At 48.2% G+C, this 22,854-nt stretch overlaps 2 protein-coding genes across 10 annotated transcripts in view; one reads left to right on the top strand and one right to left on the bottom strand.

The window, feature by feature from the left end:
- The window catches only part of LOC101398697 (uncharacterized), a 727,039-nt gene that overhangs the window by 656,589 nt on the left and 47,596 nt on the right, over positions 1-22,854 (bottom strand).
- USP11 (ubiquitin specific peptidase 11) lies at positions 956-19,075 on the top strand. 9 transcript variants are annotated; one of them, XM_087427190.1, is made up of 23 exons: positions 2,487-2,605; positions 3,055-3,247; positions 5,120-5,183; positions 10,750-10,859; positions 10,944-11,154; positions 11,458-11,575; positions 11,965-12,110; positions 12,231-12,292; positions 12,416-12,515; positions 12,885-13,058; positions 13,157-13,315; positions 13,660-13,884; positions 14,018-14,101; positions 14,209-14,303; positions 15,018-15,224; positions 15,899-15,951; positions 16,130-16,387; positions 16,463-16,533; positions 16,754-16,866; positions 17,853-18,002; positions 18,086-18,201; positions 18,374-18,462; positions 18,542-19,075. In XM_087427190.1, exons 6-23 carry the CDS (start codon positions 11,530-11,532, stop codon positions 18,677-18,679), a joined length of 2,286 nt encoding a protein of 761 aa, XP_087283316.1. In that variant the 5' UTR covers positions 2,487-2,605; positions 3,055-3,247; positions 5,120-5,183; positions 10,750-10,859; positions 10,944-11,154; positions 11,458-11,529; the 3' UTR covers positions 18,680-19,075. The 9 variants fall into 9 exon arrangements, with proteins under 9 accessions (XP_087283313.1, XP_087283314.1, XP_014646505.1 ...); XM_087427191.1 differs by lacking the exon at positions 3,055-3,247 and having other exon boundaries at positions 2,465-2,605; XM_087427189.1 differs by lacking the exon at positions 5,120-5,183.

Raw genomic sequence — 22,854 nt, 5'->3', positions numbered from 1 at the left:
CTCTAAACCCTGGGGCCCTCAGATGGGGTGGGAGGGCAGCAGTGGGGGCCCTCCTAGTGGGGTTTGGGGGGTTGGGTTCCTGAATGCACCATAATTGCTGTATGAAATATTAAAGTCTAAAGTGAAAAACCTGATTGCAAATCCCTGCAGGGGTGGGGGTGGGCTTGACCCAGGGTTAGTACTGGGACCTTGGCGAATTCATACCTGGTCCCCAATGTCTAGGAGAGCACTGGGAGTGGGCCAGGGGCACATCACGACTGTGAAAAAGGCATCTGAGGGGTTGTACACGCAACAGTGGAACATTGAGTTGAAGCAGGTAGGGCAGGCCGAATAGAGGGGCTCAGAAGCAGAGAGAGGAGTTAGATTTACCCAAGAATATGAGGAAGCCAGATAGAGGGTAGAGATAGGTGAGTGTGGAGAGGTTGTTTGAAAGACACTTGGAAGGCCCAATAAAACCAGGAGGTGGGGAGATGAGGCAGAGAGATCCAGTATGACCACTATATGTCTGACCAGGACACCATGAGTTGGGCCAGTTGGAGAGGGAATATGAGAGGAGGGTAGATTTTGGATCACTGAGTAGGTAGGGGAATCCTTTAATACATGGATCAAATTGAGGAGTTGGGCCATCGATGGAACTGGAGGTTTGGATCATTGGTGTCTAGGAAGTAATGGAAACCATGGGCATGGGTAAGGTGATGCTGGGAAGGATGCAATGGTTTGTGAGAATCCAGAGGTTAAATGGTGCAGCCTGGAACTTGGCCTCAGGTGTGAGGATAGCTGAGGCTTTGGGGGCTGGCATCACAGTAATAAAGACACGATCTTTGCCCCGTGGAGGTTAACTGAAAATAGAGGTAAATTATGAGATTGTGTGTATGGGTGTATGTGTGTGTGGGGGGTGTTAGATTGTGCAGGGAGAGGGTATTCTGGACACTCAAGGCCCAGGGACCTGTGTGCATGGGCCTAGAGGCATGGAAAGGCAAGGTGTGTTCTTGCCTGTGGGAATGGGTGGTGACAGTGAAGGAAGTCACTGTAACGGATCCGGAATCATGAACCTGTCTTGGGGAATTTGTGTGACGGTCAGGTGAGGACAGCCAATAGGCAGGTAGATGCAGGGAGCCAGAGAGGGAAATGACATTATCACCAACAGGCAGGGCTGGGAGCCCTAGAAGAGAAAAGGATGGCATAGCCTACTGCAGTGGTTCTCAACGGGAGAATCCCCACCACCACCACCACTAGGGGATATTTGGCAATGTCTAGAGACACTTTTGGTTGTCCCAACTGGGAGGTGCTACTGGTGTCTTGTGGGTAGAGGCCAGGGATGCAGCTAAACATCCTACAATGCTTCCCACAACAGAAATATCAATGTTGTCTTGGTTGAGAAACCCTGGCCTAGTGCAATAGTTCTCAAACGGTCTCAGGATCCCTTTATATTCTTAAAAATTGAGGACATCCAAAGAGCTTTTGCTTATGTCATGTAGCCCCTGGAAAATTTCACCGCACATGCAAGAAAGAATGGCAATGGAAAAGTATTGTGAAAATAGTTTTGACTTTGTAAACCCCCTTAGAGGGTCTCCTGAACCAGTAGAAAGCCTAGGACTACAGTTTGAGAATCCTTGGCCTGGTGTTTAAGATCACAGCTCTAGAACTGGAATTCCTGAGTTCGAACCACAGCTCAGCCACTTACTAGCTGGAGCAAAGTGAATTAATGTTTCTGGACCTCAGCTTGCCTCATTGTTGCCCATGGACCACAGTGATATTATCTGCTGCCTAAGGCTACTATTTACATGCAATAAAGCACTTAAGCAGGGCCCACTATTATTAGTTATTGCTGTAACTCCAACAAATACACAGGGCCTAGGGCTAACTTGCCTTCAACACGTTTGTCTAGAGAATAAATCTGGGCAGGCAGGGAAGCGGCCCGCAGCCCTGGGTGGCGCTTTAGAGGTGGTGACCTTTTTCGCATTGGGTTTTGATGGATCAGAAGGGTAGTGCAATGAAAGAAAGGCATTCTGGTCAGGCTAACAAAGACGCTGCTCCCAGGGTAGAGGCCCCCAACAGAGCATGGGACCCGTAAAACCAGAACCTGTGTGTGTGTGTCCCTGAGCACTCCTGAATATGTCTTCGTCCACCTCGGGGACCTCTGCCTCCACCTTCCACATTACCGTCTGCCCTGGCTCAACATGGCGTGAGAATCCCACAGGGTACCTTTGTCTTTCTTAGTTCCCAACTGGAGGTTTTACCCCGCCTATTGGTCGCAGAGATCACCGCCCACAGCCCGACGCCTGCCTAGCCCTTCCACGCGTCCAAGCGTGGGGTCCATTTCCAAGATGGAAGTAGCCCCCCGGCGTTTGGGGGGCTCTGTTTCCGCTTCCGGGACCAGAATCCGGAAGTGGCAATTGAGGGGCCTCTTCCCATCACCAGCTGCGGCGGTTGTGAGAAGAGGGTGAACGGCCATGGCGGCAGTCGCAGCGGATCCGGCGGCTGCGGATGCGGCCGAGGACCGAGAGCCACAGCGCGAAGCCATGCCGGGCCTGGAGAGCCAGCGGCGCCAGATCAAAAACAGCGAGAGTGGGCGAGAGCGTCCACTGCGGACCGGCGAAAGCTGGTGAGGCAGGGCGGCGAGCGGAGCCTCGGCTGAGCAGACGGTGGGGGCGTCGGCTACGGGGCGGCCGTGGTCCGCAGGAGAATCGCCGTGGGGGCGGGGGCACTGGCCTGTGGGACGGAGGACGAGAGGGGCGGGGAAGTGCCTGTGAGTGGATCGCCTCCTCTGGGAAAGAGGCGGGGCCTGTGTGGTGGAGCCTGACGCCTGAGAACAAGATGTGGTTTGTTGTGGAAAGGCAGGGGGCAGGGCCTGAGAAGAACGGCCCTGGGGGTGGGGCCAGGCCTGTGTTGGAACTCGGAACCTGGGAAGGAGGCGGTCTCTGCAACAGAGCCCGGGGGCGGGGTCTGTGTGGCGAAACGGGGGCGGTGCCGGGCACCCCGCGGCGCCTGAGAGAGGCCGGGCGGGTGACGTCAGGCAGAAGAGCGGGATCTGAGCCTTATGGCTGTGGGCAGGAGGAGGGAGCTGGCGCCTGGGAACGAGGCTTGTGACGTGGTCCGAGGGGCGTGTCCTGAGCCGGAGGAGAGACTGCAGAGGGGAGGTGGTGTCTGAAGCAGAAAATGGCGCCTGCGAATGAGCAAAGTTTGTGACGCGGTGAGGTTTTTGCCTCTGGCCGAGGCCTTCTTCCCGGGACAGGAGAAAGTGCAGGTGATTGGCATGGGAGGGGCCTTCGATGTTACGTTTGTTTTCTGTTTTGGTACTGTTTTGTTTTTGTAATCAGGAAAAAATAGTAATTAAAAAAAAAAGTCCATGCCTATCTTGATAAATCGGCTTGTTCTACTGATTTCTTTGCTAACCAGTGCTTGAAATGAACTGTTTATGGGTTCATTTTATTTCTCGCTAAGTTGCATCCCGTTTTTTAAATTGTGAAATTCGTGAGACCTAAAAAGATGATAGAAAACGTTTACGTAGCGCAGATTGATGGACATTCCATAAAAATAAACGGCCTTTGCTCTTCAAAAATTTCAAGGTCGTGAAAGACAAAGGATGAAGAACTGTTCCAGACTGAAGGAATTAATGGGATTTAACGAGTCATGATAACTAAATGCAACGTGTGATCCTAGATTGGATCCCGGAGGAGAAAAAATAAATTATTTAAAAGTCAGGTTTTTTTCTCATAAAATTAATTTTCTCTCTTTTACTATAAAAGATATTAATGAGAAAATTGGTAAAATTTGACTAAGGTCTGTAGATTAGATATTAATACTGCTAATTTCTTGCTTTTGATAATTGTATTGTGGTTATGAAAGAATATCTTTGTTTTTTTTGGAAATACATGCTGCAATATTTAGGAGTAAAGAGCCATCGTGTAAGCAGCTTACTCTCAAATGCTTGAAAAAAAAGAGCATATATAAAAATGTATTGAGGGGGCGGGCCCGGTGGTGGCGTAGTGGTTAAGTTCGCGCGCTCTGCTTCGGCGGCCCGGGGTTCGCAGGTTCGGATCCCGGATGCGGACCTCCGTACCGCTCATCGAGCCATGTTGTGGTGGCATCCCATATACAAAATAGAGGAAGATGGGCACAGATGTTGGCTCAGGACTAACCTTCCTCAGCAAATAAGGGGAGGGTTGGCAACGGATGTTAGCTCAGGGCCAGTCTTCCTCACCAAAAAAAAAAAAAAAGTATTTAAAGAAACAACGATGGAGCAAATGGGTTAAATGTTAAATTTGGGGAATTTGGATGAAGGGCATATGGAAATTCGTTGTATTATTTTGCAATTTTTCTGAGTCTATTTCAAGGTAAAAAAAATTAAAGAATAGTAAAACAAAAATTTGTGAGTACACTACCCAGGTTAAAATTCAGACCATTACCTTAGGAAATCCTTCTCTGCCCCTCCCAGGTGAAAATCCCCATCCCTGCGCCACGGGAAACTATGATCCTGAATTTTTAACTTCGTTAACGTTTTTCCACCACTGCATGCATCCCTAAGTAGTATTTGTGGTCTAAGCTTTCATTTTGTGGAGGATACATATGAAATCATGCTGGATGCATACCGTGTGCCCTTCGCTTCATAATCAGGTGGTACATGGTATCCACATGATGTCATTGGTGACGTTAGTCTTGATCTCTTGGTGAAGGTGGTATCTGCCCGGTTTCTCCACTATAGAGGTACCACTTTCCTCTTTCTGCACACAGTAATTCTTTTAAAAACATAATTTATGTCCATCCGTTCCTCGAAACGTTTTAACAGCTTCCCATTTCATGCAGTGTTAATGCTAAAATTCTTAAAGTGACTAGTGAGGCTTTACCATTGCAAGGCTGGTGCCCGGCTGTGATTTCTTCTCAGATCGCTCTGATTACCCTCACTCTCTCCATCCGGCCATATTGGAGTCTTGCTGTTCCTCACGCGCCTCGCGCATGCTCTCACCTGAGGGCCTTTAGAAGTGCGATTTGCTCATTTTACAGAGTTCTTTCATCAGGTACTAGTGAAATATCTATTCCTGTTACTGGAGAGACAAGTTGAGATTCCCCAAATCGGGAATACGAAACCAAGCAATTTTTTTTTTTTTTTTACCCTTAGGCTGTAGCTCTCCAGCAAGGAAAAGCCTCAGTCCATCCTGAGAATAAACAACAATAACCAGAAGGTTTTTATAGCCAATTTGGAGGTGTTCAGAAGGGCCTGGGAGCTTTGGTTCCCTCTACAGCCTTGTGACGACAATACCCTTTAAAATTACCCCACTGGTCCCAGGTTTCCTTTTGGGGTGTTGAAAATGTTTTGGAACTAGATAGAGGTGGTGGTTGCTCAACATTGTGAATGTACTAAATGCCATTGACTTGTTCACTTTTAAAATGGTTAATTTTATGTTATGTGAATAAAAAAATTATGTTCTGTCAATAAAAAAAATTACCCCATTGATGTTGGTTCAGTATTGAAGCCAGTTTATTTCTGCTATTCTGGGTAATATCCTGAAACATCGTTGCTTAACTCTATTTTTTTTTTTTAATAATTTTATTTATTTATTTTTCCCCCAAAGCCCCAGTACATAGTTGTATGTCATAGCTGCACATCCTTCTGGTTGCTGTATGTGGGACGTGGCCTCAGCATGGCCGGAGAAGTGGTGCGTCGGTGCACGCCCGGGATCCGAACCCCAGGCCGCCAGCAGCGGAGCGCGCGCGCTTAACCGCTAAGCCACGGGGCCGGCCCATTAACTCTATTTTTTTTAATACTTATCTATTTAGGTAAGAGCAAAGCATCTCAAGGTTCTTTAATTTGCTGTCCGTTTTATAGGAGTTTGCTGCAGTGGTCAGGAAATTTGTGTTTATAAAGCATTTCGAAGTCATGGACTAACCCCAAATCATATACCTAATATTAATATTTGCACCTTCTATCTCTTGTCAGTGGACAGATCTGGGTGAAGGCAATTAAGTAATTTGGCCATCTGAACTGATTTAATTTCTAGGAGAAGCTTGTATTTTTTTTTTTTTTATAATTTTTATTTATTTATTTCCCCCAAAGCCCCAGTAGACAGCTGTATGTCATAGTTGCACATCCCTCTAGTTGCTGTACGTGGGACGCGGCCTCAGCATGGCCGGAGAAGCGGTGTGTCGGTGCGCGCCCGGGATGCGAACCCGGGCCGCCAGCAGCAGAGCGCGCGCACCTAACCGCTAAGCCACGGGGCCGGCCCAAAGCTTGTATTTTAAGAGTAAATTCGGGGCCAGCCCCGTGGCTTAGCGGTTAAGTGTGCGTGCTCTGGAAGCCCGGGTTCGGATCCCGGGCGCGCACCAATGGGCCGCTTCTCCGGCCATGCTGAGGCCGCGTCCCACATACAGCAACTAGGAGGATGTGCAGCTATGACATACAACTATCTACTGGGGCTTTGGCGAAAAAGAAAAAAAGGAGGAGGATTGGCAATAGATGTTAGCTCAGGGCTGATCTTCCTCACACACAAAAAAAAGAGTAAATTCAAATCTATGATAGTATAGCTTCCATAGCAAATTTTAGTTTTTCTTTTTGAGGATGAACCATCTACAAGCAGAATTAAATCAGGGATAGCCGAGGGAGTCTCTAGAAGGTCTGTGCAGGGTGTGGATAGTTCCCTATTGGAGGTAAGCAAGCAAGGGGTTCTTTGTTCAGGTAAAGGAAGGCAGATGGCCAGAGTTCAGTGTTGCAGCAATGGGTACTGATGTGTGAAGGGAAAGCAACAACGTTTCATTGAAGGTTAAGGACTAGCCTAGAAGTGTTCAGGGTTTTCTGCCAACAGAGAAATCTGCACAGCTTGGGGAACCATTAAGTTTAATGAAGACCCTAGAACTAAATCAACTGAAATTTTCACCTTTGGTTGGCGATTGCTGCTCTAGCCCTCACACAAGGTAGATATGCCTTGGCTACTGGATCTAATGAAAGACTGAAATAAACAATAGGCCTTTGATAACTCTCTTGTAATTGAGTCCGTACTCCTAGTGCTTGTTCAGACTTTTCATGAACCAAGAGGGAAAAAGTTTGTGGATCTAGAATCATAGGGGGGAATCTTCTGGTATACAGTTATTGTACCAGTTTTTGTTGCTTGAATATGAGTATGCTTTTTAGCTTGAAAAGTATGCAGTTATTGAAAGATATTTATGTTAGTATATCTAATTATATATCATTCACTATAATTAACCTAGGAAGATAAACTTTTTGATTTGTCTATTTTTTTTAATGTTAAGTTTGAAAAATGAAACAGCTTTCATAAACATTTTAAGTTAATTAAAATTTGGAGACTTTTAGATAAACCTGATTATGCCTATTGTCATTCCTTTTATAAAACGAAGGAACAAATCTTGGTATTATTTCCCAGAGACACTTTAGGCATAAAAGAACATTTTAACAGTGTTATTATTCTGAATTCGGGAAAGACAAATCAAGAATAATTGTTAAAAGAGACAAGATGTAAGTTGAAGACAAGAAGTATTTATAATAAACTTTGTAAAAAGACAGTGATAAACAGATTATTAGGAGCTTAACTTTTTTAAAGGAGGAATCTGTTCAAAAGTGAGTTAAGATATTTTTTTAAATGGATTAAGAGGATGTCAAAAAGCACCAAGAGTTAATTTGGTGACAAAAAAGGAACTTCTAATCTGGGCAGAAATTAATGTGGTCATTTTACAGAAAAAGGCCCAAATTCTAATTTTTCTCCTTTGGTACATTATTCATGTAACAATTTACAGTAAAGGATTTATAAATATGTCTTTATATGTATGTATTTAGGCTTATACAGATACATAAATAACAAATTTAGTAGAACAATGTATGTTACTGTATGTTACATTTACCATCTGAATAAACTAACAACCTTGTAATAAACAGGTAGGAAGTCATATCTCAACTTATATCCATATTTCTATTTCTCTGTAATTATTGTACCTAGTATAATTAACCAGTTATGTAAATTATTATCTTAACCAGTTTTCTTTTCTCCAGACACACGATAAAACTAGAGGACAGAAAATATTGTTTAATAAGTTTTTTCCATAAGCACATATTTCATATCATTTTAACAAATTTGAGGAAGCACAAATAAACATAAGTGACTTTAGCAGATCAATTGTATTTCTATACACTAGCAGCAAGAAATTAGAAAATTAAATTTTAAAAGATACCATTTATGATAGCACCCCAAAAAATTGAATACCTAAGAGTAAATATAACAGTATGGATGCTTTTTGTTCAGACAGTGACAACTCTGTCATGACTGCCACCTGGGCTGACAGATTATGAGACATTCTGATTTCAGAGATGTTAATTTTTTTTTTGTGTGTGGGGAAGATTAGCCCTGAGCCAACATCTCCTCTTTTTGCTGAGGAAGATCGGCCCTGGGCTAATATCCGTGCCCATCTTCCTCTACTTTATATGGAATGCCGCCACAGCATGGCCTGATAAGCTGTGCGTTGGTGTGTGTCCGGGATCCGAACCTGCGAACCCCGGGCTGCCGCAGTGCAGCACGTGAACCTAACTACGATGCAACCAGGCCGGCCCCCCAAAGTTTTTTAATGTCTTTGAATTGAAGAAATATGGTAGTAATATTTTGTGAAAATTTGTGTAAAACTTTAGTTTTCTATGAGGCCTTTAGAAATTCAGGTTGTAGCCAGATTTGGAGGTTTTGCTTACCACTATAAAAAGTGATTTTAATGTTAATTTTCCGTAAAAATCAGCTTTAAAAAAAAAGTTGAGGGGCCGGCCCTGTGGCTTAGTGGTTGAGTGCACGCGCTCTGCTGCGGGCGGCCCGGGTTCGGACCCCGGGCGCGCACCGGCACACCGCTTCTCCGGCCATGCTGAGGCCGCGTCCCACATACAGCAACTAGAAGGATGTGTACCTATGACATACAACCATCTACTGCGCAAAAGATAGTTGGGGGAAAAAAAAATAAAATTATTAAAAAAAAAAAAAAGTTGAGCAGTGCCTCCCTTTTCATTGAAGGTCCCATTAATGATAAATTTGCTTTACTGAATAAATTAACCTCAGACAGTCAGTGGAGGCAGTTTTAAAGCCTTGAAGGTGGGGGTGAAGGTGTATGTGGTGGAGGATAGGGTCGGTGATGGGGTCTTCTAGATGAGTGATAAGGAAGCCTGTGGCATGAGCCACCAGGGCGGGAAGGGTGTGTGTCCCTGGCATGACTGAAGTGCAGGGTCTGTGGGGGTCAGTGCAGCCACAAAACCCCATAGAAACGTTTGCCTATTCAGGTGACTTGTGACTATTCAGAGTTTTTCTATCCTTCCATCTCCCCACCTCTCTGATCCTTTTTTTTTTTTTTGTGAGGAGATTAGCCCTGTGCTAACATCTGCCAATCCTCCTCTTTTTTTGCTGAGGAAGACTGGCCCTGGGCTAACATCCATGCCCATCTTCCTCCACTTTATATGGAACGCCGTCACAGCATGGCTTGCCAAGCAGTGCGTCGGTGTGCACCCGGGATCCGAACCAGTGAACCCCAGGCTGCTGCAGCGGAACGCGTGCACTTACCCACTTGTGCCACCAGGCTGGCCCCTCTCTGTTCCTTTATGAACAAAGGAAAGTTGCCATTTTAAAGAATCCTGTATATAGGGTTAAACTGCTGGAAAAGTAACCGATACAATGTTACATATTTTTCATCAATTTGGTAATTTTTAAACAAGTATTTATTTGAGGCTGTTAAGTATTTGCACAGCCTTTTATGTGTCAAAAACTCCATAGCAGAGCAGGTTTGTGTGTGGGGGGAGGACGGCTTGTGTGTCTGTGTCTGTGTGTACGTGAACTTTTATGTCTGAGCCCTGGGATCAGAACCAGAACAGCTGACATTCATTTAGCACTTACTATATGTCAAGGGTTTTCCAGATTTGAGAATTTCTCATGACATTTTACAAAGGCAGATTTCAATAGTCTTAAGTGTTTGTCCTAGTAGTGCATATAAAAGTTTCTCCTTTGGAAGAGAGCTGGTCGAGCTGTACGCTTAAAAATGGTTCCGATGGTAAATTTTATATGTGTTTTTTTACCACAATTTTTTTTAAAAAAGAGCGAGCTAGTCACCATAAGCTCAGAAATTTATTATAAAGCCGAAATAAATCCTAAATACAAAAATGGTGAAAAATGGCAATGTGCAATGAAGGAAAGCGTTATGATTCTTTTAGCATTTTGAGTTCTTTTCAGCTTCTGAGATTTTCAGAATTTAATAATCCATTTCTTAGCTGAAGATTTTTGCCTCCAATTATACATCCTTTACAAACACTGCACACTTAACAAACGGCTAAAGCCTTATAGCATTAGCTGCAAATAACAGATATTTTGAGCCTAATTATTATTTATTCTGTAATAAAACCTCATGTTTCCCAGCACTATGGGTGTGGGTTTTTTCTTTGTTTTTTGCTGTTATTGAGCACATTTTCTATTTTTAATCAAATCTCTTTTAGTATCCTGAGAAGTTAGGTAATTTATCCAAATCTGAGTTTCACTGAATAAATTTTGCTTCTAATTTATTTTTATATGATGCTGAAACTTTTTTTAATGTTGAATTCTGGGAGGAATTTCTCTTTTTTTATTGAGATGTAATTGACATGTAACATTGTATTAGTTTTAGGTGTCCATGAAACTTGACATCTTGATTTACAGTGTGTTGATACTTTTCGTCTAATGACCATGGGAAGTGGTACCACTAACCCCCAGATAACCATGAGATACCCTTGTTGCCTGTCTGGTCCAGGTTCCTCGTGGAGCAGCACTGGTACAAACAGTGGGAATTGTACGTGCAGGGAGGAGACCAGGACTCTAGCACCTTCCCTGGCTGCATCAACAATGCTAAGCTCTTTGAAGGTACCAGGCCTCTGCCTTCCCACATCAGCCTAGCCCTGGAGTTCTTGTCCCCACAGATGATCATAAGCCCCTTCTCTGTGCTAGGTCATTGGTGAGATGGCCAGAGTGGCTCATCACTTTCCTCCCCTGATTCTTCCTCTGCCACCTCCCCCCGCCCCCTGCAGACCAGGTAAACTGGCGCCTCAAGAAGGGACTGGTGGAAGGTGAGGATTATGTGCTGCTCCCAGAGGCTGCTTGGCATTACCTGGTCAGCTGGTATGGTCTAGAGCATGGCCAGCCGCCAATTGAGCGCAAGGTATAGTGGGTCGGGAGGGTGCTGGGGGCTGGGGTAGGGGGAAGGCCTTGTAGGCCCAGGATGGGTCCAGACTTGTGTGTACGTGTGTCTCCATGTATGCTGTGTATATACACCTGTGTGTGCTCTCCTCTCCCCTCATAGGTCATCATACAGGTGTCTTGGTATGTTCACATGTGTGTGCTCCCCTTGCAGATCCTTGTGCATGTGTCTGTGTGTGGGTACACCATGTGTGTTCACTCCTCGGATCTCAGGTGGTTGTGCCTGCGTCTGTGTGTGGGTACACTTGTGTATGCACCCTTCCAGGTCGTGGAGCTGCCCGGCATCCAGAAGGTCGAAGTATACCCAGTAGAACTGCTGCTTGTCCAGCACAGTGATATGGACACACCCTTCACTGCTCAATTCAGCCACACAGCTTCTATTGGTGAGTCTAAGGGTCATGGAATGAGTTGGCGTCCCAGCTCGGTGACCTAAGAATGGACGAGGTTAGGCTGTGGCAGACTGAGAACGCACTGGTCAGACTTGGAGGACCCAATAAGGTGTTGGTCAAGTTGGGCAGAGGCCCTGTGGGGGTCCCCTAGAGTCCCGAGGGCATGTGAGCTGCATTCCAGTGGCTTAGCTGCTGTGGCAGAGGATATTTGCTGGGGCTCTCAAGTCCTGAGAGTGGATCAGTCATTTGGAGATTGATCAGGGACACAAGGTATTGACCAAGTGTGCAAAGTCCGTGGGGATGAGTCAGGGGTCTGATGCTGAGATGGGTCAGTCATTCAGGGTCCCAGGAAGACCTTGAGTGTGCTCCATCACCCTGTACAGACCTAGTTTTGCGTACTGCTCGAGAGCAGTTTCTGGTGAGCCCCCAGGAAGAGGCACGGCTGTGGATCAAGAACGCGAAGGGCTCTTTTGAGAGATTGTGCAACACACGCGTCACGGTGTTCGACGCCGCCCTCAAGACTGGGCAGGTGAGGGTGGGGGTCTTTTCTGCTCACCGACCGTGCTCAGGGTGGGGGATGTGAGGGCTAGGTGCCCAGGGGCCCTCCGTGAATGCCTTTCTTACTTTTCTTTCTCTTCCTCCAACCCAGCTGATCATCATGGAGACCCGAAACAAGGATGGCACTTGGCCCAGTGCGCAGCCGCACGCCACGTAAGCCGTTAGGGAGTCTGGTCCAGAGTGGGGTCTCACAGTTGGCACAGCAACTGAGCCCATGAGCTCATTTCACCCACATGTAGTAGGCCCTCAGCTGATCGAGTTTCTCATCCACCCCAGGAAAAGTGCATCGGAGGAGGATAAGAACTTCCAGGGCCAGCCAGGCATCTGTGGTCTCACCAACCTGGGCAACACGTGCTTCATGAACTCGGCCCTGCAGGTTGGGCCCTTAGGGCTACGTCTGGCACAGCCACAGGGGTGGGCTTCAAGCAAGGGGGATTGGGGACAGGGCTAGGGGGTTCTGCAGGGCAAGGGGTCACTTGGAAGCTAGGGCCCCATAAGTCCGACTTGACACGCCCATGTTCCTTCTTGAAACATCAGTACCTTCTCCTTTGCTCACCTCCTGCTTTCCCTTTTCTTCTGTCCTTGGTTGCCACATTCTTCCTTCTCCTGAAATGCTGCTGTCTTCTCTCCCCCATCCCCCTGCTCCTTCTCTCTTTGTTCCCCCCTCCTCCTCGCTGCCTTTTCTCCGTCCTCACCTTGATCACCCTCTCTCCTCTTCTCTGTCTCATTCACCTGCCCCTGACAGTGCCTCAGCAATGTGCCACAGCTCACCGAGTACTTCCTCAAAAACCGCTACCTGGAGGAGCTCAACTTCTGCAACCCACTGGGCATGAAGGGTGAGATCGCAGAGGCCTATGCGGACCTGGTGAAGCAGGCATGGTCTGGCCACCACCGCTCCATCGTGCCCCATATGTTCAAGGTGTGACTCAGCCCTGGGCTGCCCCCTACGCTGCCCCCACCACTTCTCTTGACTCTCCTAACTCCCTCTTGCACTGACGGCCTTGCCCATCTTCTCAGACCAAGGTCGGCCACTTTGCGTCCCAGTTTCTGGGCTTCCAGCAACATGACTCGCAGGAGCTGCTGTCGTTCCTCCTGGATGGGCTGCATGAGGACCTCAATCGTGTCAAGAAGAAGGAATATGTGGAGCTGTGCGATGCGGCTGGGCGACCAGATCAAGTAGGCGCTCCTGAAAGACCCCCACCCCAAGGGCCCCATTAAAGTCACTCAGGCCTCTACCTCGGGGATGACCTGACCTCAGCTCCAACCTCAGTCCCAGCTTTGGCTCCAACACCACATCTGCCCCCACACCCAACCCAGAGTTAACCCTCACCCAGTCTCCTACCCAAAAATAACCCCCAGCCCTGAGTGAACACAGACTCCAGATAGCCCTAGCTGTAACTCTACCTCTGGACTTCACCAGTGGCCACAACCTTAACTTTAACTCCATGCTCATCCACCCTCAACCATGGTTTCCCCCTGCCCTGGGCAAGCCCCGCCACCTACCGTGCCACTGTCAACAGGAGGTCGCTCAGGAGGCCTGGCAGAACCACAAACGGCGGAACGATTCTGTGATTGTGGACACTTTTCACGGCCTCTTCAAGTCCACGCTGGTGTGCCCCGGTTGTGGCAACGTGTCTGTGACCTTTGACCCCTTCTGCTACCTCAGTGTCCCACTGCCTGTCAGCTACAAGAGGGTCATGGAGGTCTTCTTTGTCTCCATGGACCCCCGCCGCAAGCCAGAACAGGTATGGGGAAATGGGGACGGAATTAGGGACATGTAGTCAGAGTTTGTTAGATTATTTTGCCGTACCTCAAGGCTTCCTGCACTAACTCACCACACGCCCTTCTGCTCCTTTGTGGCTACCGTTTCTCCCTCAGCACCGCCTCGTGGTCCCCAAGAAAGGCAAGATCTCGGATCTGTGTGTGGCTTTGGCCAAACACACTGGTGTCTCGCCAGAAAGGGTGAGGCTCTGCAGACAGGGGGAGGGTGGGGTTTAGGGGCAGGGAGGCAGAAGGGCCTGGGGAGATCTGGCAGACTGACCAGCCCCCTCTCGGCACCCCATTCCCAGATGATGGTGGCCGATGTCTTCAGTCACCGCTTCTATAAGATCTACCAGCTGGAAGAGTCTCTGAGCAGCATCTTGGACCGAGATGATATCTTCATGTAAGTGAGCAGACCAGGGGAGATGGGGGTTCCTCAGGAGCCTCCTCCACTTAACCACCTTCCCTCTCCCCTCCTTGGCCTGATTCACAGGGCTTTGGCCGTGTGCCTTAGCAGGGCAGGGGGCTTGGCGCTGTCAGTGGGGTGGGGCGACAGATCCTCATACAGGGCATCCTTGCGTGTTTTCTTGTTATGTGAGGGAGGCTCCTGTTTCTTCTTTATTTTATTCAGCACTCACTGACCGCCTCCTGTGTACCAGATGCTGACCTGCACTCCTTACTCATATTGCAGTCCTCAGAAACTAAAAGTGATCTTTGAAATAGGGAACACTAAGACGCTTTCTGTATACATAAGCATTCAGAACAAATTTGAAATGTTTGGGTAACTAAAATAGTGCTTCATGAGTGGAAAAGTTCTTTGTAAACTAAGCAATGTTTTCCAAAAAGAAAATGGTTTTAAATCCCTTTGTTACTAAAAATTTTTGTTAACCCCCTCAGCGCTCTGATCACACCAAAGTACTTTATAAAACCTCCCATAAACAAAGTGCTGTGTAAATCATGGAACACTGTACAAAGCACAAAACACTGGGTGACTCTTCAGACCCTTTTAAAAATATTTTCAGGCTGTGAGAAGTGAATGGGTGGAGCAACTAGGGCAGAGTTTGAGAGTTCCTCTTGGGTGTCCTGATCAGGCATGACTGGATGTCCACCCCCACAGATATGAGGTGTCAGGCAGGTCTGCTATTGGCGAGAACTCCAGAGAGGATGTTGTGCTTCCTATCTACCTGCGGGAGCGCACCCCAGCCCGGGACTACAACAACTCCTACTATGGCCTCATGCTCTTTGGGCACCCGCTGCTGGTGTCAGTGCCCCGGGACCGGCTCTCCTGGGATGCCCTGTATCACATCCTCCTGTACCGCCTCTCGTGAGTCTGTCCTTCGGGGGGGGAAGGGGGAAGATGAGGTCTGAACTCAGAGCTGGCTGTCTAGCTGCTTAGTTGCTACCTCCCTTCCACGTACAGAAGACAGCTCAAACTTAACATGGCCGGAGACGAACTTGTAGGATTTTTCTTTCTCTAAACCTCTGGCTTCACCACTGCCTCTCCTAGGTACTGGGGAAACAGAGGTGAACAAAACGGACAAAATACAAACAGCTTCATCTTGTACTTAATTGTCTCCTCAGAGAGACTTGGTGATTTGTGTTTTTACTGATAGATTTTCATTGTGCTTAAAATCCAGAGTCCTTACTGAGGCACATAGAGCAATGCGCTCTCTGCCGTCACCTCTGCCTCATGGTGCACTTACAGGTCTGCTCCCCAGAGGCCTTCCCTAACCGAAACTGACAGCGACTGTGTGTATATGTATCAGGGGCTTACCATACTTCAGATCCACACTCCGTAATTGTGGCACACAAGGTCCTACATTGTCAGGCCACCTCTTCGTGCGTTTCTGTGTCATCTCCTGAGACCTTGCGGCTCATCATTAACAACTGTTGTGGGTTTACCAGTGGCCTCCCATCATAAGCAAAGTAGAATCCCAGGGTCTGCACCCCCTGCCCTTGTGCCCCTCCTCAAGAGTCTCCTCTGCTCTCTTTCCACAGACGCTATGTGACCAGACCCAACTCAGATGACGAGGATGATGGGGATGAGAAAGGTGAGGAAGAGGAAGGATGAGGGTCTGTACAAGCAGTCCCATGGCCTGAAGGGGAGTCAGTGGGTCGGGGGGTCTGGGGTAGGTCTGACCCACACAGGGTCCACCTGGATGTGCGCTGCAGCTTGGCCCCCTGGGGCTCACACAGACCCATCTCTGACATCCTCTCCTGTCCTAGCAGACATGGAGGATAAGGACAACATCCCCAAGCCTGGACACGTGGCTGTGGGCAGCTCCCAAGACCCTGGGCCAGAGCAGGCTGGGCCCAGCTCTGGAGTTGCAGGCAGGAGCCGGGCCCCCGTGGACAACTCCCCTGGCCCATCTCACTGGCCACAGAGGGCGCGGCGCAAGCACCTGTTCACCCTGCAGACCGTGAATTCCAATGGGACCAGTGACCGCTCAACCTTCAACGAGGATACCCATGGTGTCTCCTTCAGCTGTGAGCCAGGGTTGGGGAGGCGGGAGGGGGGTTTCCTTGGCAGCAGGGCCCATGACCACCTCCCCTCGCCCCCAGCCCAGCCGTACATTGCCATCGACTGGGAGCCAGAGATGAAGAAACGTTACTATGACGAGGTGGAGGCTGAGGTAAACAAGATCCCAGGGATGGGGGCCACTTTCAGCTTGCGCCCCTTCAGCTCTTCACACATCCCTTCCCCAGCTCCTCCAAGCCTTGACCACAGAGCTCCCAGGGCCTCAGATTCCTAGCTTCAAAGTCTGTGCTCTTAACCACTCGGTGTGTGTCTTCTACCCCCACTCCCTTTTATCCACCTGTCCTCACATCTGGCCATCCGCTCCCCTGACCTAGGGCTACGTGAAGCATGACTGTGTCGGGTATGTGCTGAAGAAGGCTCCGGTGCGGCTGCAGGAGTGCATTGAGCTCTTCACCACTGTTGAAACTCTGGAGAAGGAAAACCCCTGGTGAGGGACCAGAATGGGGCCTTTGGGAGTGTAGTTGAGTGGGACCACCTGTCCAGGTCCCTGTTACCACTAAATATACCTCCTCTCCCCCACTCATTCAAACCCTCCACTGGCCACCAGCACTCTGAGCCTATCCCCACCTCAGAGCCTTTGCCCGGGTTGTTCCTTCTCTCAGGAGCGCTCTTGCTCCAGCTATCTGTAATATGGAACTCCTTCATTTTGCTCAGGTCTCCCATCACATGTCACCTTATCAGAGAGACCTTCTCTTCCTAGCCTGTTAAAAGCCACTCCTCCCCCAGCCATCAGCTCTCCATTCCCTCCTCATGCTCTTTACTCCCTAGCTGAGCATTACTTTCTAACTCAGTGACACCACTGGGTGTCACGTCCTAGATCTCCTTTTGCATCATTATTTGCCTTCTCCATTAGAGTAAGCCCCTTGAGGGTGAAGACTTTTCACTGTGTGTCTCTTCTCACTGATCATAATGGTGTGGGGTGTGCAGGAGACGCTCAATAGATCCTTGCAGAATAAACAAACAAAACATGAAGAGAGAACCAAAAAGATAAAGCCAGTCTCAAAAATAAGAGCAGCATCTCTATGGAGCAGAAAAGGAGAAGACATAACAAGTAGTGCCCAAAGATTCAGCAGTAGGCAGGCGGTAAATACTTGGTGAGCGTGCGAATGACTGAGTGAATCAAATAGGAAGAGAGAAAACTAGAGGGACAGAGGCAGGCTCTACAGACTAGCGTCTCATTGACCAGAAACCAAACAAAAGTACACACTGGTACAGAAGCAAATACAAAAGGCAATCAGTAAGTCCTTGATGAATGAATGACAGGATTTTCACATGTGAAGAGAGCAAACTAGAGTAACAGGCGGTAGAAGTAAGAGCAGCGTCTCTGGACCAGACATGAAGGCCACATGGTACAAAGAGCATGAGGTAGGTGCTCAGAAAGTGTCTGTGTACTGACTCAGGCTCTGTCTGTAGGTACTGCCCCTCCTGCAAGCAGCACCAGCTGGCCACCAAGAAGCTGGACCTGTGGATGCTGCCTGAGACGCTCATTATCCACCTGAAGCGCTTCTCCTACACCAAGTTCTCCCGCGAGAAGCTGGACACCCTTGTGGAGTTTCCTATCCGGTCCGGGGCCGGGGGAGGCTGGCTGGGGGGGAGGGAGGGAGTGGTGAGGGGTGCACCCATGTTAACCCTCTCCCCATCCACAGAGACCTGGACTTCTCCGAGTTCGTCATCAAGCCGCAGAGCGAGTCGGCCCCAGAGCTGTACAAATACGATCTCATCGCCGTTTCCAACCATTATGGGGGCCTGCGTGATGGACACTGTATGTGCCAGGCTGTGGCAGGGGCATGCCCCGGGGGATCAGGCTGTCCCCAGTGGGTGACTCAATATGTGAGCCAGTGGCGAGGCCGTCAGGGGGGGAGGAGTGAGAGAGTGAACCTGGACCCCTCTTAGGGGCAGGAGGGTAAGTGACGACAGCTCCCCCTCTCTTACAGACACAACATTTGCCTGCAACAAGGACAGTGGCCAGTGGCACTACTTTGATGACAGCAGCGTCTCGCCTGTGACTGAGAATCAGATTGAGGTATGACTTCTGTCCTCCTTTCTCCCCTTCCCCCAACCCCCCTCCCCAATGCACGCTGACTCCTATCCTCTCCCTGCAGTCCAAGGCAGCCTATGTCCTCTTCTACCAACGCCAGGACGTGGCGCGTCGCCTGCAGCCCCAGACTGGCTCATCTGACCCCCCGGCAACCCCTGGCTGCAGTTCCCCACCCAACTCTGAGTTCATGGATGTAAACTGACGAGCCCTGGCTCTGCCGCAGGGAAGCAAGCCATCTCTGCTCTCCCCGCCCTCCTGTCCCGCCGTATCCACCCCCGTCCTCTTACCGCGTTAGGTTCCTCGTGCAGGCATCACAGGCTTAGTTATGGCTACTGTTCTCCTGTGCTGCTATATTGCTCCCTCCTGGAGAAGAAGAGGTTGTGTCTCCTCCCGGCAGTGTGTTCCCTGCCTGTGTTTGCCCCTTAGAGCTTTCACCTTCCCTTCTATTCTCTATTTATGGTTGTCCCCTTCCCTATGTCCTCAACCTGGGGTGTTCTGAGCAGGGTGTGGTGGGTGCACCTGAACACAGAGTGTATTTTCTTATCAAGACCTGTACCTTCTGCTGTGTATATATAAAGTGCCAGTGTGTTCCTTGGCAGTGTGGGGTATGTTTTCACATACTTAGTAAGCACCAGTTTTCTGCCTGTGTGCTTATTGAATGCCAGGTGTGTGATGGATGCTGCCCTGAGTGCGTATTGAGCACCAGCTGTGCGCCAGGTGCTGTCCTAAGTGCTTTTGAAGCTCTATGTGCCAGACTCGATTCCCAGCACCAGCTGCATGCCCGGTGTTTTCCAAAGCGTTTTGCACACATTGACTCATAATTCTCACAACAGTCTCATGTAGGAGTTGTCACCTCCAGTTTCAGATGGGGAAACTGAGGTATAGAGGTCAGGTAATTGCTCAAGTTCGGTCAGAAGTTCCGCACACCTCGTCACTTACACTGGTGTTGGTGTCTGGAGGGGGCATTTGACCTCTCTGGACCCAGGACAGAAATCTTTCTGTGGACATGACCTGCACTACAGCTGATGTGGAAAAGGTGCCTCTGGAACAAATAGACATCCATGTGGGCAAATGTGTGGTTTCTGGACTAGATACTGACCAGACCACTTCACAGGCTCCCCGTAGTGTCCTCTGAGGAGAGCTCCCGCAGAGGTGGTACACTTGGCCCAAACCAGCCAACCTGAGAGCACAAATGTGCTGTGTCTGTGTTGCCCCTCTACTTAGCCTCCCCCTCCCCCATCCCACCATGACCCCCGCTCCCCCACCAGGCAGGGTCCCTCCAGCCTCATCCCAGAGAAGAGCAAGATGGAGCACCTACCACAAAATGGCTACAGCAGAGTGTATCTGAGAATAAGATGCCTTTTAAGCACTGAACATCTCCCACCTGACCGCTTCCATGGGCGCCAACTATTACCTTTGAGAAAGAGGGCTCCTGGGGGAGCAGCTGTGGGGTGGAGTGGACTGGACAAATGTGTGGCTTCTGGGCATAAACAAGCTCCCCAACCTTTCACACTGAGGAAGGGAACCCTGATCAGTGACGGTTGAGGGACCATTCCCACAGTAAGGGCTTCAACAGTCCCTCTAGCCTGCTGCCTTAGCAGTGGACCTCGTGAGACCCCCTCTGAGGGCCACTCAGGCCCAGCATTACCACCCACAAACCTCCCAGTTGCGCCATTGACACGGGCAAGAATTGAGGTAGTTGGCGTCAGGAACCCAGCTCGAACTGACTTAAGCAAAAATAACAAATACTAGTTTCAGTTATGACTGGATCCAGGAACTCGAAAGCTGTTATTTAATCCTCATGAAGACCATATGCTTTAAGCACTGTTACCCCATTTTGCAGATGAGGCAGCAGGCAGAAAGAGCTGGTTCAGAATAGGCTTTAAGTACAGGAAGATCTCATTACCTATGGGTGACCCGTCCTGGACGAAGCCTCCTAAAGTGAATCCATGTAAAGTACTGCAGTATTGTGATTTGTAAGAAATATGTATTTGGTCATTCAGATGACCAAAATGTATTTCTCATAAATATGTGATCTTCATCCGTAGTTCCTGGCTCACATCTCCCCAAACTCTGGGAATTTCCTGAGCAATAAGAGCAGTGGGAGCATCTTCCATGGTAATATTTGGTCTTCTGTTCCTTTGTTCCTAAAAAACGTTTCAGGGCCATTTAGACCCCACCCAAGGGTGGGGGCTGGTTGCCAGGGCAACCAGCCATGTGATCAGAGGATTAGAACTTTCAGCCACCCCCTGATTTCTGGGGAGGGAAGGGGGGCTTGGGGTTGAATCAGTTGCCAAAGGGCCAATGACTTAGTCACTTATGACTACTTAATGAAGCCTCCATACAACCCCAAAAGGACAGCTCCTCGCCCTTTGCAGAAAGCTTCCACGTGCCACAAGCTCCACGAGGACAGAAGCTCCTTTTCTTGGGACCTCACACTATGTTATCTCTTCATCCGCCTGTTGATTCATATCCTTTGTAATACATCAGTAGTCTAGTGAGTAAATGAATTTTCTTGGGTTCTAGCAAATTAATTGAATCCGAGGAGCGGGTCAGGGGAACCTCTGATTCAGGGCCAGTCTGTCAGAAGTACAGATAACAACCTGGACTTGCAATTGGCATCCTGAGTTGGGGGGTCGGTCATTGGAACCTCCAGTTTGTAGCTGGTCGGTCAGAAGCATAGGTAACAACCTGGACTTTGAGACTGGTGCCTGAAGTGGAGGGTGATCTTGTAGGACTGAGCCCTTTCCTTGTGGAATCTGATTCTATCTCTGGGTAGATAGTGTCAGAATTGAGCTGAACTCTCAGGCACCCTGCTGGGGTCTGAGAACTGCTTGTTGGTGTGGAGAAGCCTCCACGCACACATGTTGGAATTGGGTCCAGGAATCCTTTGCAAGTAACTTTCCCCCCAAAATAAAGTAAGTTCCCTGATTTAACCAAAGACATCTTGACAACATACATAAGAATCAGGAGAAATAAGAGACAACAGACACAGTTAAACAGAGACTCCTCATACTAGAATTCTCAGACATCAATATAAAACAGTTATGCTTACACTGGTCATGGAAATAAAAATGATTACAAGTGAACAAGAAATTTAAAACTTTTAAAAATGAAAATGAGTTGAGGGGCCGGCCCAGTGGCGCAAGCAGTTAAGTGTGCGCACTCCGCTGCAGCGGCCTGGGGTTCGCTGGTTCGGATCCTGGGAGCACACCAACGCGCTGCTTGGCAAGCCATGCTGTGGCGGCATCCCGTATAAAGTGGAGGAAGATGGGCACGGATGTTAGCCCAGGGCCAGTCTTCCTCAGCAAAAAAAGAGGATTGGCAGATGTTAGCACAGGGCTGATCTCACACACGCAAAAAAAAATTAAAAAAATTAAAAAAAAAATGAGTTGAAAAAGAGCCAATTAGAAGTGATAGACCTGAAATGGATAACAAAATTTAAGAAGTCAATGAATGAGTTTAACAACACATTAGACATAGCTGAGGATGGAATTTGTGAATTGGATGTGAGTTAAAGTGTACTAAAGAATGCATCTTCTGGAAGATTTCAAGTTAGACTAATATTATATTTTGATAAATTAAGGGTATCAAACTAAAGAATTAGAAAAGTATAAATTTCAAACAACTAGAGGGAGGGAAATAGAATAATGAATAATCAATCCAGAAGGCAAGAAGAAAGGAGCATAGGACAGAGTGAATGGATAGAGAGCACATACACAATCATTTGCAAATAATGTCTGCTCTGACTCCTCAGTTCAAGGGAGAGAACTGGAAACTGGGCTACTGCTTTGAGACCACGACTGCCATTGTGCCAGGGAGAGGGTGGGGCAAGGGTGAGTAAGAATACCACAAAACTTTCCTACAACTTGAAGATGGCTTTTTCTCCCCCTCCCCCCTGGGGCCAAAGCTTTATTTAAAAATAATTTTTCTCTGCTTTATTGAGGAATAATAGACAAATAAAATTGTAATATATTTATAGTGTGGAACATGGTGTTTTGATATATGTATACATTGTGGAATTATTACCACAATCAGCTTAATTAACACATCCATCATTTCACATAGTTAATTTTTTTGTTTTAATTTTTGCTGAGGAAGATTTGCTCTGAGCTAACATCTGTTGCCAGTCATCCTCTATTTTGTATGCGGGTTGCCACCACAGCATGGCTGATGAGTTGTGTAGGTCTGCACCCAGGAACCTAACCCGAGAACCTGGGGCTGCCGAAGCAGAGGGCAGTGAACTTAACCACTATACCACAGGGCCAGCCCCTGTGTTTTTTTGTGTGTGTGTGGTGAGAACAATTATGATTTACTCTTAGCAAATTTTAAGTATACAATACAGTATCATTAACCATAGTCACCATGTTACACGTT

Source organism: Ceratotherium simum, chromosome X, assembly GCF_057802395.1.
Source record: "Ceratotherium simum simum isolate JZ-2026a chromosome X, ASM5780239v1, whole genome shotgun sequence".
In the NCBI taxonomy this organism is placed as follows: domain Eukaryota; kingdom Metazoa; phylum Chordata; class Mammalia; order Perissodactyla; family Rhinocerotidae; genus Ceratotherium; species Ceratotherium simum.
The sequence above is the reverse complement of the archived record's forward strand: the minus strand, read 5'-3'. Positions and strand labels throughout refer to the sequence as shown.